The sequence below is a fragment of the Lepidochelys kempii genome, chromosome 3, assembly GCF_965140285.1.
Source record: "Lepidochelys kempii isolate rLepKem1 chromosome 3, rLepKem1.hap1, whole genome shotgun sequence".
Taxonomy (NCBI): Eukaryota; Metazoa; Chordata; order Testudines; family Cheloniidae; genus Lepidochelys; species Lepidochelys kempii.
Genome location: NC_136382.1, coordinates 165,043,503 through 165,059,796, shown reverse-complemented (window position 1 = coordinate 165,059,796; position 16,294 = coordinate 165,043,503). Strand labels below are relative to the sequence as shown.

At 41.7% G+C, this 16,294-nt stretch overlaps 1 protein-coding gene across 1 annotated transcript in view; it reads right to left on the bottom strand.

Moving 5' to 3' along the window:
• USH2A (usherin) overlaps nt 1-15,370 on the bottom strand; it is a 572,584-nt gene extending 557,214 nt beyond the window's left edge. The window contains exons 1-2 of the mRNA XM_073338913.2: nt 14,886-15,370; nt 7,430-7,595 (exon numbers count right to left, since the gene is read on the bottom strand). Coding sequence (XP_073195014.2) covers nt 7,430-7,595; nt 14,886-15,370 — 651 coding nt within the window. The remainder of the gene's footprint in view (nt 1-7,429; nt 7,596-14,885) is intronic.
• Between the last annotated feature and the right edge of the window lie 924 nt (nt 15,371-16,294).

Sequence of the window (16,294 nt, the reverse complement as noted above, 5' to 3'; positions counted from 1 at the left end):
ACTTTTGAAATCTTATGTTTTTGTAACTTTCTTTTATACTCCACCTTAATTCTATTATACACCTTAACAGAGTTTTGTGTCTGGGAATATATACCTAAATGAGAGAGGCAATAAATCTTAGTAAATCAACACAAAACATGTAGAATTAACTCATATGGGTTTCCCAGACCTTAAAGACTTGATCTTGCATCTGCTGAAATCAATGAGAGTATTCCCATTGACTTCAAAGGGAATGGGATATAGCTCTTTCTTTTTTTAGTATACATTAGTTACAAAACAAAAAATCACAACTGTATACCTGTTCTATGTATACAGTTTTTTTTAATGTAAAGTAAGCATGGCACATCTTGGTTAGAGAAACATTAGTTACACTAACATATATTTTTTTAAAGTAACAGTCCACATTCATTTCTAGTGTAACTCAATCGTTCAATTGACTTCAATGGAATTATACCAGGGATGAGTTTTCCCCAAACACTTGTTCTTTATACTCAGTAGAGGAATAGCTAGCCAAAGGAGTTGATATATCTTGATTTTAGTAAGGTTTTTGACACAGTCCCACATGACATTCTCATGAGCAAAACAGGGAAATGTTGTCTTGAGGAAATTACTATAAGGTAGGTGCACAGTTGGTTGAAAGACCGTACTCAAAGAGTATTTATCTACGGTTCACCGTCAGACTGAGAAGGCGTATCTAGTGGAGTCCCATAGTGATAAGTCTTGGGTCCAGTACTATTCCATATTTTCATATATGACTTGGATAATGGAGTGGACAGTATGCTTGTAACATTTGTGGATGGTACCAAGGTGGGAGGGATGACTTTGGATGACAGGATTAGAATTCAAGATGACTTGATAAATTGGACAATTGGTCTGAAATCAACAAAATGAATTTCAATAAAGACAAGCATTACGCCTACGTAAAAAAATCAAATGCATAACTATAATATGCGGAATAACTGGCTATATGGTAGTACTGCTGAAAGAGATCCGGGGATTATAGTGGATCACAAACTGAATATAAGCCAATGTGATACAGCTGCAAAAAGGTTAATATTCTGGGTGTGTTAACAGCAGTGTTGTATGTAAGACACAGCAGGTAATTGTCCTGTTCTACTCGGCACTGGTGAGGCTGCATCTGGAGTACTGTGTCCAATTCTGGGTGCCACATTTTAGGAAAGAAATGGAGAAACTGGAGAGAAAGAAAAGGACAGAACAAAAATCTTAAAAGGTTTAGGAAACTTATGAGGAAAGGCTAAAAACACTGCACACACAGTCTTGAGAAAAGAAGACTAAAAGGAGACCTGAGAACAATCATCAAATATGTTAAAGGCTGTTATAAAGAGGACTGCGATCAATTGTTCTCCATGTCCATTGAAGGTAGGACAAAAAGTAAAGGGATTTAATCTGCAGTAAGTGAGATTTAGGTTAGATATTAGGAAAATCTCTAACTCTAAGGGTAGTTAAGTTATCTAATAGGCTTCCAAGGAAGGCTGTGGAATCCCGGATATTTGAGAATTTTAAGAACAAGTTGGATAACACCTCTTAGAAATGGTCTAGGACAGTTTACTTGGTCCTGCCTCAGCGCAGCGGGTTGGATATGATGACCTCTTGAAGTCCCTTCCAGCCCTACGTTTTAATGAATCTAAGGCACCATTACAGCACATATTAAATAGGGCTGTATAAAATACTAGTAACTATTGTAAGCAGTAGACCACAAATGCTCTGAACCACATTTTTATGATTCACATTTTTCCTGAGAAAAAAAGGAGCAAAGCAATGGATTTTGTGTTCACAGGTACACAGGGTGTAGCAAGGAGGTACACCCAAGGAGGAGAATAGGAAGCAGCCCAGGGAAACCAGGCAACAGTCTGGTTGAGAGTGGGCCTGAAACAAGGTTAGCGTGTTGTGGGCGGATCCCCGCTGACCCAGTGGTGAACCACTTTGCCATTGTTAGGGCCCTGGGCTGGGATGCGGATCATTAGGGAGGGTTGCTCAAAGCATAGTAAGGAAGTCCAAAGATACAGACCCACAAATGAAATGGCATGGTTTTAATATTTTAAAGGGTGGTTCTTCAGGGTTAGCTGCTTCTGTATAATATTTCCTTTTTTGTGAGAGGGCACCAGCCTTGCCATTCTTGTTGCCTGGATGATATGTGATTGTGAAATCAAATCTTGAGATGAACAGGGCCCAACCCAACTGCCACTGATTCGGTACCTTGATAGATCATAGATATTCTAGATTCTTATGGTTGGTTAAGACTATGATGGGGTGTTTGGCCCCTTCAAGGCAGTGTCACCAAGTCTCAAAATCAAGCCTTGATGGCGAGTAACTCCTTGTCTGCTCTTTCATAATTGCATTTGGGTGGGGTGAGTTTTTGTGGTAAATACACACAGGGATGAATCTTGCACTGGGCACCGCTCCTTGGGATAGTACAGCCCCGATGGCTACATCAGAGGCATCAGTCTCAAGGACAATGGGTTGGTCAGGGTGGACCAGCCCCAGGGGAGATGGGAAATCTATCTTCAGGCATTCAAAGGCCTGGTGAGCCTCCTGGGGCCAAAGAAACCTTCCATGTTTATAAAGGATGGCAGCTAAGGCCTGTGAACAAACCTATAAAACATGGCAAACCCCCACAGACCTTTGGACGTTTCAAATTGTCTGGAGTTCAGCCTAAAATCAAATTGCAGATACCTTCCAAGGGTCCATCTGTAGTCTATGTACTGAGAGGATGAACCCCAGAAATGTGATGATGGATGATTGGTCAAATATTCACTTTTCCAGTTTTGTAATAACCCATGCTGGCACAGCTGTGTGAGAACTTCATGGATATAGTGGTCATGGATAACTTGACTTTGAGAACAGATTAAGTTATTGTTTAGATATGCCACTACAAACCAGCCTTGGATATCTTGATATATGTTGTTGATCGGGTGCTGGATGGCAGCAGGAGAACTAGTGAGCCCAAAGGGTATTACCAAATATTCTAAGTGTCCATGCCTCATTCTAGAAGCTGTCTTCCACTCATACCCCATCCTGATTCAAATTAGATGCTCCTCTAATGTCCAGTTCGGGGAACACTCAAGATGCCCATACTAAGTTCAGGAGCCTTGGGATTAATGGTAAAATGTATTGATTGCATATAGTTATTTAGTTCAGTGCCCTGTAGTCTACACAAAGTCTCAAAGAGCCATCAGTTTTTTTCACAAAAAATACAGGAGCACCTGCAGTTTTACCTAGGTTTTACTGGAGGTGCTCCCTTCATGCTGCTAGCTCTGGTTTGGACATAGAATTTATATGCCTGAATTGAACTGTGGGTCTGGGCTGAAGGTCAATGGGGCAATCATAAACATGATGAGGGGGTAGCAAGTGTGCATTCCATTTTTTGAAAACATCCTGGTAGTCCTTTGTACTTCACAGAAAGACGTGATCCATCATGCAGGATTTATGTTTCTCGGTCCAACAGGGTTGCCACCACGTGGGAGAACATCTGGTTTGCCGAAGGGGAACCCCTTGGCTTGGTTTCAAGGGTTTTGAGTTCTTGACTGAGAAGGCAATTCTCCCTAAAAAAGCTTGTCAGGAAGGTAATGATGTGTTGGGATCACGGAATATGGGGATCATGACGGATGAGCCAAGGTGCCCCTAAAAATCAGGCTAAATGCAAGCAGAAAGTAGGGGTAAACCATAGGACTTCCCCATGCTCCCCAGTCACCACCTGCAGGATCCTCAATTGCAGAGGAATCTGCAGTAGTGTAGATGGATAAGGAACACCTGGGTTAGCATAATCTTGGGGTTTCTTCTTGGTGGTACTCAGGCCTGAGTCCCCGACTGGGTGTGGGGTTAATCTCTTCCCTGTCATTGTCTTAACAGTGCGTTTGACAGGACATGTTACCACATTCTCTGCTCCTCCATAACAGAAGCAGAGTTCTCCTGTCTTCTGTGCTCTCGTTCGCCCAGTGATAGGCAGGTACGGCTTGGTATGGCTTGACCAAAACTGAGCTCATTTGGGTCCTGAGGGCTGAGCTTTGGGTAACGGTGAGAGGTAGGTGAGGTCCTCCTACGTTCCAGTTTCCATTCATGCAGTCTGGTGTCTATTTGGATGCCCAGGTCCATGAAGGCCTCTAAACTTGTGGGGAAGAGTCCACCTGTGCCTGCTCATATTTTAGTTCTTTGCAAAGGCCAAGCCAAATCTGATGGAGGAATGCAGCATTATTCAAGGCAGTATCTATGGCCAAGCATCTAACCTAACCAACATAAGAAGGGGCTAACCCCTGCGTTTGCCTAAGCTTTGGTAAGGCAGTCTCTGCCATGCAGACTTTGTGAGGGTCATCAAAAATAATGGCAAAGGCTTATATGAATCCCAGTTGGTCAGTACTGGGTGATTCTGTTCTGTAGGCAAGCTCAGTACTAGCCCCATCTTAACTTGATCTGTGATGTACTCCTGGGGCTGAAACATAAACAGAAGTCTGCAATAGGTAATGAACCTGCAAACCTATTGCAGATACCACCATCTCTCTCTCGCAAAGGAACTCTGGGGCTGGTCACCCAAGTTGGTGTTATACGAGAAGCCGAGTGGTTACCCACAGTCATGCTGAGCGCTGTAGCTTGCTCCTGCAAGGAACGATTTCCTGTCTGCAGCTACCATGCTTGGTCCCTCAGTTTCTGGCTGGAGGGTAGCCATCTGTTCCTGTGGACTCAGAGGCCCCTGGGGTGACAGCAGGGTTAAAGCCCCAGCAGTGTCCATACTCAGTCAAGGAGTTCCACAATAATGTCCCAGGGGAGACAAGGTTGGTCTGAGCAAGCTATGAGGGCCCATAACATGGGCTGTTTGACCTAGTGGTCTCAGCCAGGAGTAGCGCTGGGGTCATGGTCACGCCAAGGGGGCAAAGCCGGAATCAGCAACAAGAGTCAGGACGAGGAAACAGGAACAGGCAGGAGATGTGGTAGCAAGAACCAAGTCAGATAGGAGGAACAGGAGCAGGAGCCAGGCAAGGAGTCAGGGATTTGGTCTCAGAGCTCTGAGCAGCAACAGGCCTAGCAATTAGTTGCCCAGACAAGGGATGGGACAGAAACAGGAGATTTTATACCAGTGGTGTTTAAGCAGCGGTCTGTTGTTAGTCATCTGACCCCACTGAACCATTGGGTGTAGCTTCTAGTGGTGGGGTACTAGCAACAGTTCCCTTATCAGCCCTCACAGCTCAGTGGTGCAGAGGGTAAGCCTCCCATCAGCCCCACAAGCCTGGGTTCAAAACTCATGGTACCTAACAAATATACACTTTAAAATCAAGTTGGTCAGAGAATGGCACTAAACTTTTTCCATAATGTTCAATTAATCAGATCAATCTTGAGCCTTGTCTTCACTACAAAATAAAAGGTGTGTATTTAAGTTAGCTAACTCCAGTTAATATCCTAGTGAAGACAAGGCTGTAGTTTTCACATGAGTTAACAGATTGAGTTAGCGTATTGAGGAACCTGGGGTTTAACTCGATGCTCTAACTCATGTGAAAACAGACAGACTGCCTTGTCTCCACTAGGATTTTAACTTGAGTTAGCTAAATTTGATTTAAGAACACTCCCTCCCCTCCCCACTGCTGTGAAGACAAAGCTTGAGTCTGCTGAGGTTTCTGGAAACATCCAGTCCGCTACTGGACATTAAGCATTGGTTTAACAAGTATTAGCAGAGTCTCGCCCACACTAACATTACTGCCTCTCTTTTCTGCAGTCATTCTCCCCCCCGCCCAAAAAAATTGGTAACTTGCCACCTTCCCAGCCTTACAAAATGGTAAAACTAGTTCCTTTTATCATTTGCTGAGAGTTACATAAATGTAGGGACTACAAAAACATTACAAAACTAAAGGCCTCAATGCACACTGCCTGGAGATCAAAAGCCACATCTACTCTACAATATATCAGACAGGCTGCTGACATTATCACCCTTCATAAGAAGTTGTGGCCTACAGGTCGCAGTATGCAAGGCTGTATGCTAATCTGAGCAGCGCAGCAAAGGATTCAGTCAATAGTCTCCCCACGTCTCAATAGGCTGTACTTCCTTATCAGAGAGGAGGGAGGCCACAAGCTGCATTACTAGAACTCCACTGTGGAGAGCGCCGCCTCAGACAAATGAAGGACTAAATGGTGAGGAGCTTTTTTTTTTTTAATGCAATTTAAAACTTCTTTTTTTTTAAGAAATCTGGTCCATTTGCTCTTCACTTGGCTATCCCAGCCTTTAGCAGCTTCTGAAGCTAGTACAAAACGTGGCTGACAGCCATAGCAGTAATATAGCACCCTTTGAGTGTCTGAAGTGTAAAGTTCATTAGTTCTACCTTAAGGTCACTCTTTTAATCCAACAGACAAAATTTTATTCACACTACTATGCTGTTATCTCAGAAGAATGAAAACTGAAAAAAAAAAAAACCACACCACAAACCAAGGATGGCTTGGATGCTTTTATGAGTGAGGAGGATCAGCACTACAAATGTAAATCACAGTCAATACTATTTAACAAGTTGCGAGAATGCACTGAAGCCATTTCTTGATTGTATCATTAACCAAGTAAACTTAAATAGTACAGGTAAAATAAACTAACTGAAGAAAAACATTTCAATACAGGATAGTTAACGTTGATTAAATTATTAATTGAAGTTGGTTTACAAACAGAATTTAGTATGGTCTGTTGGGAATTCAAAGATATACAAATAATTTAAAGTATTTTAGTTTCTGCTGTATTTGTTGACTGATTTTTGTAAATACATTTAACAAAAAACGTTGCTTGAACCTCACAATCTCTTTTAAATCATTAAAAAATTGATATGCCATGAGAAAATTAATTTTTAAGTTGCAGGGGCTTTGTCTTTATAATTGTGTATGACACTTAATACAAATAAAAGTTCAGTGTTGTAAATGTACTTGCTCTGACCCTGATCCTGCAGAGAGTTCAGCACATGCTTAACTTTGCACATTATAAGTAGTCTGTCTTAAGCAACAGAACTATCCACAGTGTATAAACTTAAGCACATGCATAACTCTTTGCAGGATCGTGGCCTTTGTATCTATATTTGAGTGAGACATTGCCCTCTAGAGCCTATGATACTTACTACTAGTAGGAGTTCTCCTTTACCTCCAGTGCTAGAGCTTTGAGTTTGTGGGGCTGAAAGAAGAGGCTTTTAGTCCTGCTTTACCAGGTTGAGTGTGTGCAGTTGTAACAATGCTAAATTAGTATTTATTTCAAAATCTGTGCCCAAATGTATTCAAATTACTTAAATTTACTTGAAGGGCCTGATCCTACAATATTCCAAGAACTACCATCTCCTGCAGGATCCCCCAATTTACCATTAATTAATATTTTCCTTATAGTTTGGGTGCTTGTGCAGATATACCACTCTCACATTTCCTGCATTTACCCAAATGTGCTTTTTTTTATTTTACTCACCTGCACGCTAAGATGAATCCATTTCCTCACAAGAATTCTCCCCAGTGTCATTACTTTTATTGGCGGCTGCAAACCATTTACTGTGCGATAATAAAACATGGTCTCTTTTTCAGAGACTGTGAGTTTGAACACAGTCTGCCCATCAACAGCCTTTTCCATCACACACCTTTGGAAATAACCAAGAAAAACAACTTAAGGTCAGAGGCACACAGATAGACACACTCAAGCCAAGGTGCTATGCAGTAAAGTCATGCTAATCAGAATGTATTAAAATAAAATGTTAAAAATACAACCTGAGCGGATGCTCAGTGACCGAGGTGTCACAGAATGTACTACACACAAGGAAAAATATTTCTGCTAAAACCCCCTATAACTTGAAAGGAGAATCTTTATTTGCAATTTATTCCCCACAGTCTCGCTTCCTTTATTCATGGATCTCTGACAGAAAACATGGTGGCTGGCTATAGTCTGTAAAACTAATATTGAAACTTCTGGCTCATTAGTTTCTTTGCTGTACTTTTCCTACAAAGCTGCACAATACTGCATCCTGATAAGGCACTAAGCCACTAGCATACTTTCTTTTAATTTTAATAAAGTGAATATATGCGCCAGAAGGCCAATATTTTCCCACAGAACAGCTGCAGCACAGTCACAAGCAGTGCAAGATTCCCCCACATTGATCTGTAGATATGCCTCAACCCTCTCTAGAGAGCCCCCAAGTTGTAAGAAGGTTGTTCAGTCAATCCTTAGCTTTTCTGCTGAGATTTCAGGTTAGCACCAAATGCAATGTGGACACTGACGGACAAGGGACTGGACTGAGGCCACACAAATTCATATCACATATCTAGCTGAAAGTAGTTTTACCACATACCACCATGTTGTCGGAAGCTACGCAGCAGACAATAGGCTACGTAAGAGGCTTCAGACAGTAGGTATTTTAAGCACTACTGAGTGAGCAATCCAAAGCTGAAAAGCTTTACATTCCATTGTCAAGCCATCAAGCCATTCTGGCAGAATTCAACTCACCCATCCATGAACATGTTCATGAAGAGCCAGATTCTGATCTCAACTACACCGCAGTAAATCAGGAGTTAAACCAGTTTTACACTCATATCTCCATAGACCTCACTGAAGCAAGCGAAATAAGAATTTGTTCCAATATACTTTATTAGCTATTAAATCTCATTCCTTTATGTTGTCCACTCTGCCCCCTACACACAAAAGTATCACACCAGCTGGCTTATTGGTAAAGGTACCTTTGTCATTAACTGACTCACATTTAAAACCACTAAGAGAAAAATAAATGGATGTTGGCTGTTACTCTTTTTAGCCCCCAGGGATGTTGTCAATAAAATTTACTTGCCAAACACAAACTCCTATTTTCCAAACTTACTAAAAACACATTTCTTAATATATTGTTGATTGGTCTTCTCATTGTTTTGTTTGCCTATAAACATGCTAGTTCTGGTAGATAATACATGTGAGGGAAAGACACAGCTAAGTAGCAAAATATTTAGGAACTGGATTTACCCAGTTTCTAGATAAACAATAGTTAGATAATCCAAGATTTATTTATTTTACTTATCTAAAACAAACACCCCCCACATTTTTTATACCCACAGGTGTCATGACTTTAAGAAGGGAAGTGACCTTGATGTACTGAATTTTGAAAACTGGAAATTACAGATATGAATTGTGACCCACCCCTGAAAAGAAGAGGACGAAAGTGAGATGTGTGTGTGTGTAAGGGAGAAATGATGTCAATAAAGGTGAAATAGGTGAATAGGCATAACGGTATCAGTTCTGATTAGGAATGGTACTTTGCATTCCAACCAGACCTATAAAAAGGAACAGCCATTCTCTGTAACTGTTCCAACTTTCTGGTAAAACACAGAGACCTACTTCCTGGCTGTGAAATTCTTAGAACACACACATCTCCGATACTCAAAAAGAAAATGAGGGTGACCTATAGCATCCAGAAGGGGGAGGTGGAAGGGAAGAGAGGACAAACCAGGAAAGGGTGAGTGGGTCACCCCTTTATTGTCCAAAAGCAGAGAAATGCAAAGCTTTTTAAATTCCAGATGTAATGGTTACACAAAGACAACTTTCTATATTACATGAAATCTTAGTGTTTATCTTTTTTCTTGCTATTCTTTCCTCAGTTTCTCAAAATGCTAACTTAAAAGGGAGGGCCTATAAATATAAATACAAAACATGTATGTTAAAAGAACATGAAACTTGTAAACTTAGTAAATACCCATTCAATCTTAATTCTGCATCTTTGGGTGCATATTTGTCTTTCTATTATGGAGTCTTTCAGTCTCTCAACATTACATTCCTGGGTTCTATTCCTAGCTCTGGGAGCAAAGTGGGATCAAATGGTTAGAACACATTTCAAACAGCACAGGGAAGCACAAAGATTTGGCGGATTCATTCTGAAAGACAGTGAGAAAAAATGGACGCGACTTGGTCTGTTATATTTGAGATCAGAGTTCTATTCCAACACTGCCTGAAGTACTTGGGTAAATTTTCAGTTAAGCTAGTTGTAAAATGGGTGACTAATACTTTCCTAAAAAGAAAAGGAGTACTTGTGGCACCTTAGAGACTAACCAATTTATTTGAGCATAAGCTTTTGTGAGCTACAGCTCACTTCATCGGATGCATTTCCTGTCTCCTTAAGTGTTGCAAGGCAGTTGTGTGACGCCTTGGTCAGTTTGGCTCCCACTTCAGTGCCCCTCCTGTTATGTCAAATGGGATTTGGAGTGTGTCTCTGTCCTATAAAGACAGGTTTCAGAGTAACAGCCGTGTTAGTCTGTATTCGCAAAAAGAAAAGGAGTACCACATATCTATTCAGGGGACACCATCACAGGGCCTAATAACATCAGCCACACTATCAGAGGCTCGTTCACCTGCACATCCACCAATGTGATATATGCCATCATGTGCCAGCAATGCCCCTCTGCCATTTACATTGGTCAAACTGGACAGTCTCTACGTAAAAGAATAAATGGACACAAATCAGATGTCAAGAATTATAACATTCATAAACCAGTCGGAGAACACTTCAATCTCTCTGGTCACGCAATCACAGACATGAAGGTCGCTATCTTAAAACAAAAAAACTTCAAATCCAGACTCCAGAGAGAAACTGCTGAATTGGAATTCATTTGCAAATTGGATACTATTAATTTAGGCTTAAACAGAGACTGGGAGTGGCTAAGTCATTATGCAAGGTAGCCTATTTCCCCTTGTTTTTTCCATCCCCCTCCCCCCCCCCCAGATGTTCTGGTTTAACCTGGATTTAAACTTTGAGAGTGATCAGTTTGAATGAGCTATTGCGAGCAGGAAAGTGAGTTTGTGTGTGTATGGAGGTGGGGGGGGGGGTGAGAAGGCCTGGATTTGTGCTGGGGGTGGCCCACCTTGATTATCATGCGCATTGTAGGGAGAGTGGTCACTTTGGATGAGCTATTGCCAGTGGGATAGTGAGTTTGTGTGTGTGGTTTTTGGGAGGGGGTGAGGGGGTGAGAGAACCTGGATTTGTGCAGGAAATGGCCCAACTTGATTGTCATGCACATTGTGTGGAGAGTTGTCACTTTGGATGGGCTATCACCAGCAGGAGAGTGAATTTGTGTGTGTGGGTGGAGGGCGAGAAAACCTGGATTTGTGCTGGAAATGGCCCAACTTGATGATCACTTTAGATAAGCTATTACCAGCAGGACAGTGGGGTGGGAGGAGGTATTGTTTCATATTCTCTGTGTGTATATAAAGTCTGCTGCAGTTTCCACGGTATGCATCCGATGAAGTGAGCTGTAGCTCACGAAAGCTCATGCTCAAATAAATTGGTTAGTCTCTAAGGTGCCACAAGTACTCCTTTTCTTTCTGTCCTATAAAGATTTTTTCTGAGATACAGGGCCTACTACTGCTATGAGCATGTAAGGAAAGGTTCACCACACACCCAGTACAACAAAAGGAAAAAATGCAGCTCTATCAGCTCTGGTGATGTTGCCTTTTGTGTTGTGGACTACATGCCTGCTGAGTCAGACTTCAAAGCCTGTTTGTGTGGCACTAAGTGGTTGACTGGCTTTCTATGTGACCAGGCTGGTCCAATGTGTCTATCTACACAATACTCCAAGCACTCCCTCTGTCTGATGACGTGCTGAGCTTTTGTTCCAAGTTCACTCTACTATACCACCAGTTTGTAATCAACTACGGTCTATCAGCATAACATGCATGTATATGTACTGAACATCTATGGCCAAAGTCACAGAAACTCCCGGTATCCAATACAGACATTGAACAGAAACATTAAAATTAGGATTTTAAATTGTAAATCTCCATGATATTCCACATCTGAAAGCACTAGATATTCCCCTTGTGTAGTCATTTATGCTTCTGCAAAATGAGTGCAACATAAGGAGGAAGCCAATGAAGAACCAGGCATAAGACCTTGCCTATGACTGCTACTATCTAACAGAGGTCCTGATTCGGCAAAGCACTTAAATACATGCTTAACTTTAAGAAGATGATTAATCACATGAATTTCTATGCAAGTAGTCTCAGTACCACACTGAGTTACTTCAATGGGATTACTAATCTGTTTAAAATTAACCAAACGCTTTAATCCTGAGGGCATTCTGCACCAAAAAATTAAAAATTCTGCACACATTTTAAAATTCTGCAAAATTCTGCAAATCTTATTGTCAAATAAATGTGGAGGCTCCAGCATGGCACTGGAGTGGAGGGATACCTCAGTGGTTTGAGCACTGGCCTGCTAAACCCAGGGTTGTGAGTTCAATCCTTGAGGGGGCCATTTAGGGATTTGGGGCAAAAATTGGGGATCGGTCCTGCTTTGAGCAGGGGGTTGGACTAGATGACCTCCTGAGGTCCCTTCCAATCCTGATATTCTATGATTCTATGGAGAGCACAAGCCACTGACTGCACAGAGGTGGGAGATCACTGTGCAGCTCTCCTTGGGACACCATCTCAGCAGTGAGGCTGCACCCAACCGTGACATGGCGCAAGGACTGGGCCTGCCCCAGAAACACACCAGGACCCTGCCCCTCTGTGCCAGGTACACCAGGTGTAGGCAGGCAGGCTCAGCAAGGCAGGATCCAAATGTGAAGGGGCTTAGTGTGGGGGGTGTAGGTTCAGAGTGTTCTGTATGGTGCAATCTGGGTGTGGGTCACTCAGTGGGGGATCCAGGTGCAGGGGGATCTGGATGCACATGGGGGGGTTCTGGGTGCAATGATAATGGAATTCTGCAGTGGGGTCCAGGTGAAGGTGGTTGGGGCTCAGCAGGAGGGTGTGGGGGGATAGAGCTTGGCAGGGGGCTCAGGAGGTGGGGAGCTCAGTGGAGGGTCCAGATGCTGGGGGAGTGGGGCTCAGGTGCAGCTGGTTGGGGCTCAGCAGGGTGGGGATCTGGGTGCATGTGGCTCATTGGGGTGGTCCAGGTGCAGGAGGAGTGAGGCTTGTCAGGAAGGGTTCTAGGTGTATAGGGGTCAGGCTTGGCAGGAAGGTCTGGGTATGAGGGGGTCTCCCCCTGAGGAGTGATGGGTACAGGAAGCATGGGGGGCAGTTTGCAGAGCTTCCTCTAGCAGGGAGAGAAATCAGGGGATGGGTTTGACACAGCCCCGGATGCCGTGCAGGGGAAGAGGAAGTCCCGTCCTCCCCAGCCCAGGCAGGACTAGCATCTGAGCTTAGGCACAGGGTAGGAGCCACCAGCCGGGTCTTCCCCAGTCTTGCCCCCTGCCCCACAGTGATTTACCTGGGCACCCGAAACATACTGCTGGGGAGGATCGGATGACTGCTCTTGTGGCTTCCCTTTGCTACCCCATCAGAAAGTCATTTTTCTGTGGGGAAGCGAAGAAATCCATGGGGGACATAAATTCTGCACATGCACAGTGGTGCAGAATTCCCCCCGGAGTAAATCTTGAGCACTTTGCTGCATCAGGGCTACAATTATTCCTTGAGATCAAGTTGAAGGGGCTTTACATTTGGTTCTGTCTGAAGGTTCTATACTTATAACCCTATCGTCTGTATGTATGTAGACATCGGTTTGTTACAGATTAGCACCCCAGGTTGGATTTTAACTTCTGTGGATTTCAGATGCTCAGGAGGCACTGGTCTTTACAGGTACTGTATGTAATATGCTGTCACAGCAGTTATAACCTATAACCCCCTTCAACTGTATCACAGCTGACTTTCTCCTTTAGCACAAGTGATAAGGACCTGCACTTTTGTTGCTGTAGGTCTCAGGTTCAACCACTAATTTTGACCACAATATCAATACATATATGTGGTCCACGGCTTAAGGCAAGGGAATTACGCACTGCATCTCAACATGTTGTGAGCTTAAAACACCATAGCTCTGCCATGCTGTATGAAAACCAAGAAGTGAAAATGACTAGAAACAAAAGAAAAAAATGTATTCTAGTTTTTGTCTAAGCTGAGTAAAGTACAAAAATATAAACAATCACTATCGAAAATGGTACAGAGGAGCATATTAGATTTTAAGATTCCACAGATATGGAAACATTTTATTTTTAATATATGTCCACAATGAACATATTACGCTTTTTGCATACTATACTTTAAAGGTCATCTGCAAAGAGGAAAACTTTGGGGATTGGGCTTTTCTTTATGAAGTATAAAGGCAGCCTCACAAGTTGTTTTTTTAAACAACCTGCTTGTGTTTTACATTAGATTCAGGTCCTCTCCAGGCTGAAAGACTGATGGGAGACCTGATATAATGATATCATGTTTGCTAGGAGAGTGAAATTTAAGCAATTGAAACAAGACGGAATTTTTAGTCAGTTTTTAAAACTTCATTTTTTAACACTTATTCAAACTTCAATGACTAACATTTTGAATAAAATAAGCCTTTGTTAAAAGGTTTAGCACCCTTTCAAATTCAATAAACATCCCTTAACCTTTCACCAACAGAATATTGTCCAATAAGAGATATCACCTTGTCTATCCCTAAACCTGGCAGAAATCCTCCAACAAAACTGTGACAACCAGACTTTATACTCCTGATATTTCAACTTTTTTTAAAGCAGATCGGGGGCTAGGGGGTTAATGTTAGGTCATCTTCATCCATCTTAAAAACAAAGCAAAAAAAGGGCACAAACCTTTTTTTTAAAAAAAAAAAATTTACAAATCTTTAAAAAAATTAATTATAAATTAGGTTCAAATACATTTAACTGAAAAAATTAATATGGGTTTGTATATGAATATCTCCATTGAAATTAATGGTGCTACTCATGAGTAAACACCGCAGGAACAGTCTTCATATGCCTTAATATTTGCAGAGAATGAAGCCCTTGATCTGAAATATAATTTTTTAAATGTCTCATAGTTTCCTACAATGCATCTTTGTTAAATTTTAAAAAGCACAGTAATAGCAGCTTCGACTACCATGATTTTTCAGAGCACCATGAAAGTAAACACTACTTACATTACACCTTCTTGCTCAGGTTTCAGCCAAACAGTTAATGTAAATGATGCTGTGAGCCTCTGAGAGCGGGGAGTAGAAAAACAATCCTTGTGATTACGAAAAATAAAACTTAGAGAGTTGATGGAGGAGCCTGGATGCAAATCATTCTTGTCTTCTGTGATACAAGTGCCAAGGCCTGTTGAGAAAAGTGCAGTGTAGGAGGCAGGTGAAGATCTATATGGACACTCCTGAATACAAAACCGCTGGGTACAGGACTGAATACTTTCAATAGCAATAGAACTGTGACAAAAAGTACTTTGGTCTGGCAATCCACACGTTGCTTGAGTTGGCACAATAGACACATTCTTGAAAGCTCCCACGTTTTCTAGTTTGGGGAAATGTCCCTGTGAGCTAACCAATGATAAGAAGGCGTAATAAGCTAAGAGTAATGTTTCAATGGCATGAAATAGGAAGCCACCGCCCAAGGAAAGAACCAGGCAATTCATGTTTACAAAAAAGTCTCCTGCGGATAAAGCATCCCTAAATAAATAATATCACCTATCTCGGCAACAATGCTTTCAAGAGCGTGGTTCTCAAATGATGCAGAGTTTCATCTTTGGGAAACCAAGGCAGGTTTGCATTCTCAGAGGACACGGATGTTCTTCTGGCCAACTGCACAGACGTGGGTGACCGCCAGCATCTGTAAACCAATACAAACAAACAGTGCCCATGTGATGAATGTTACTTTCTTTTTTTTAATTGAAAATATCCTGTTGGAAATATTAGGGGCCATATTCTTCCTTCAACTTCAGGTCAGTGTGTCAAACCAGCAGTCTTTGCTCAAACAAAATTCGCTTTAACTTCAGTCTTATTTAACTTGTGGGGGTTTTGTTTGAGTAAAGAATGTAAGATTTTGCCTAATGGAAGTTGCATACATATATCTGATTGCAGAGTTTGGCCCAGTTCTATTATGGTAAAACACACAATTACTTCAAAAGTAATGAAAAAAAGAGCTATATTCTATAAAAGCACAGTTTAGTTCCCAGATATATGTATTTAAAATTTTTCTTTAATAAAACCTAGAACCTCAAACTTTACAACATAATTATTTTTAAAAAATTCATGTGCATGTCAGCTCTACAGTTCCGTATTTAAGCCATACAGACTATCAACTATACAGTTCTATATTTAAAGTTCACAGAATGTTCAGCCATACTATACCAAAAACTGTTCACCTGCACTTATGACACAAAATGCAACACACAAAAGGTGCATCCAAAGTTTGAATGAAAAATGATAGAGTTTAAATTTGCAAAGCTCTTTGTGTCTTACCCCATTGTCCATTTGACGCAGCTCCTTTTAGCTCTCAGTAAAGCTGATTAAAAACATATCGCCATCTGTCCTGTGTGAACCTTTTAATAGAAAAGGTC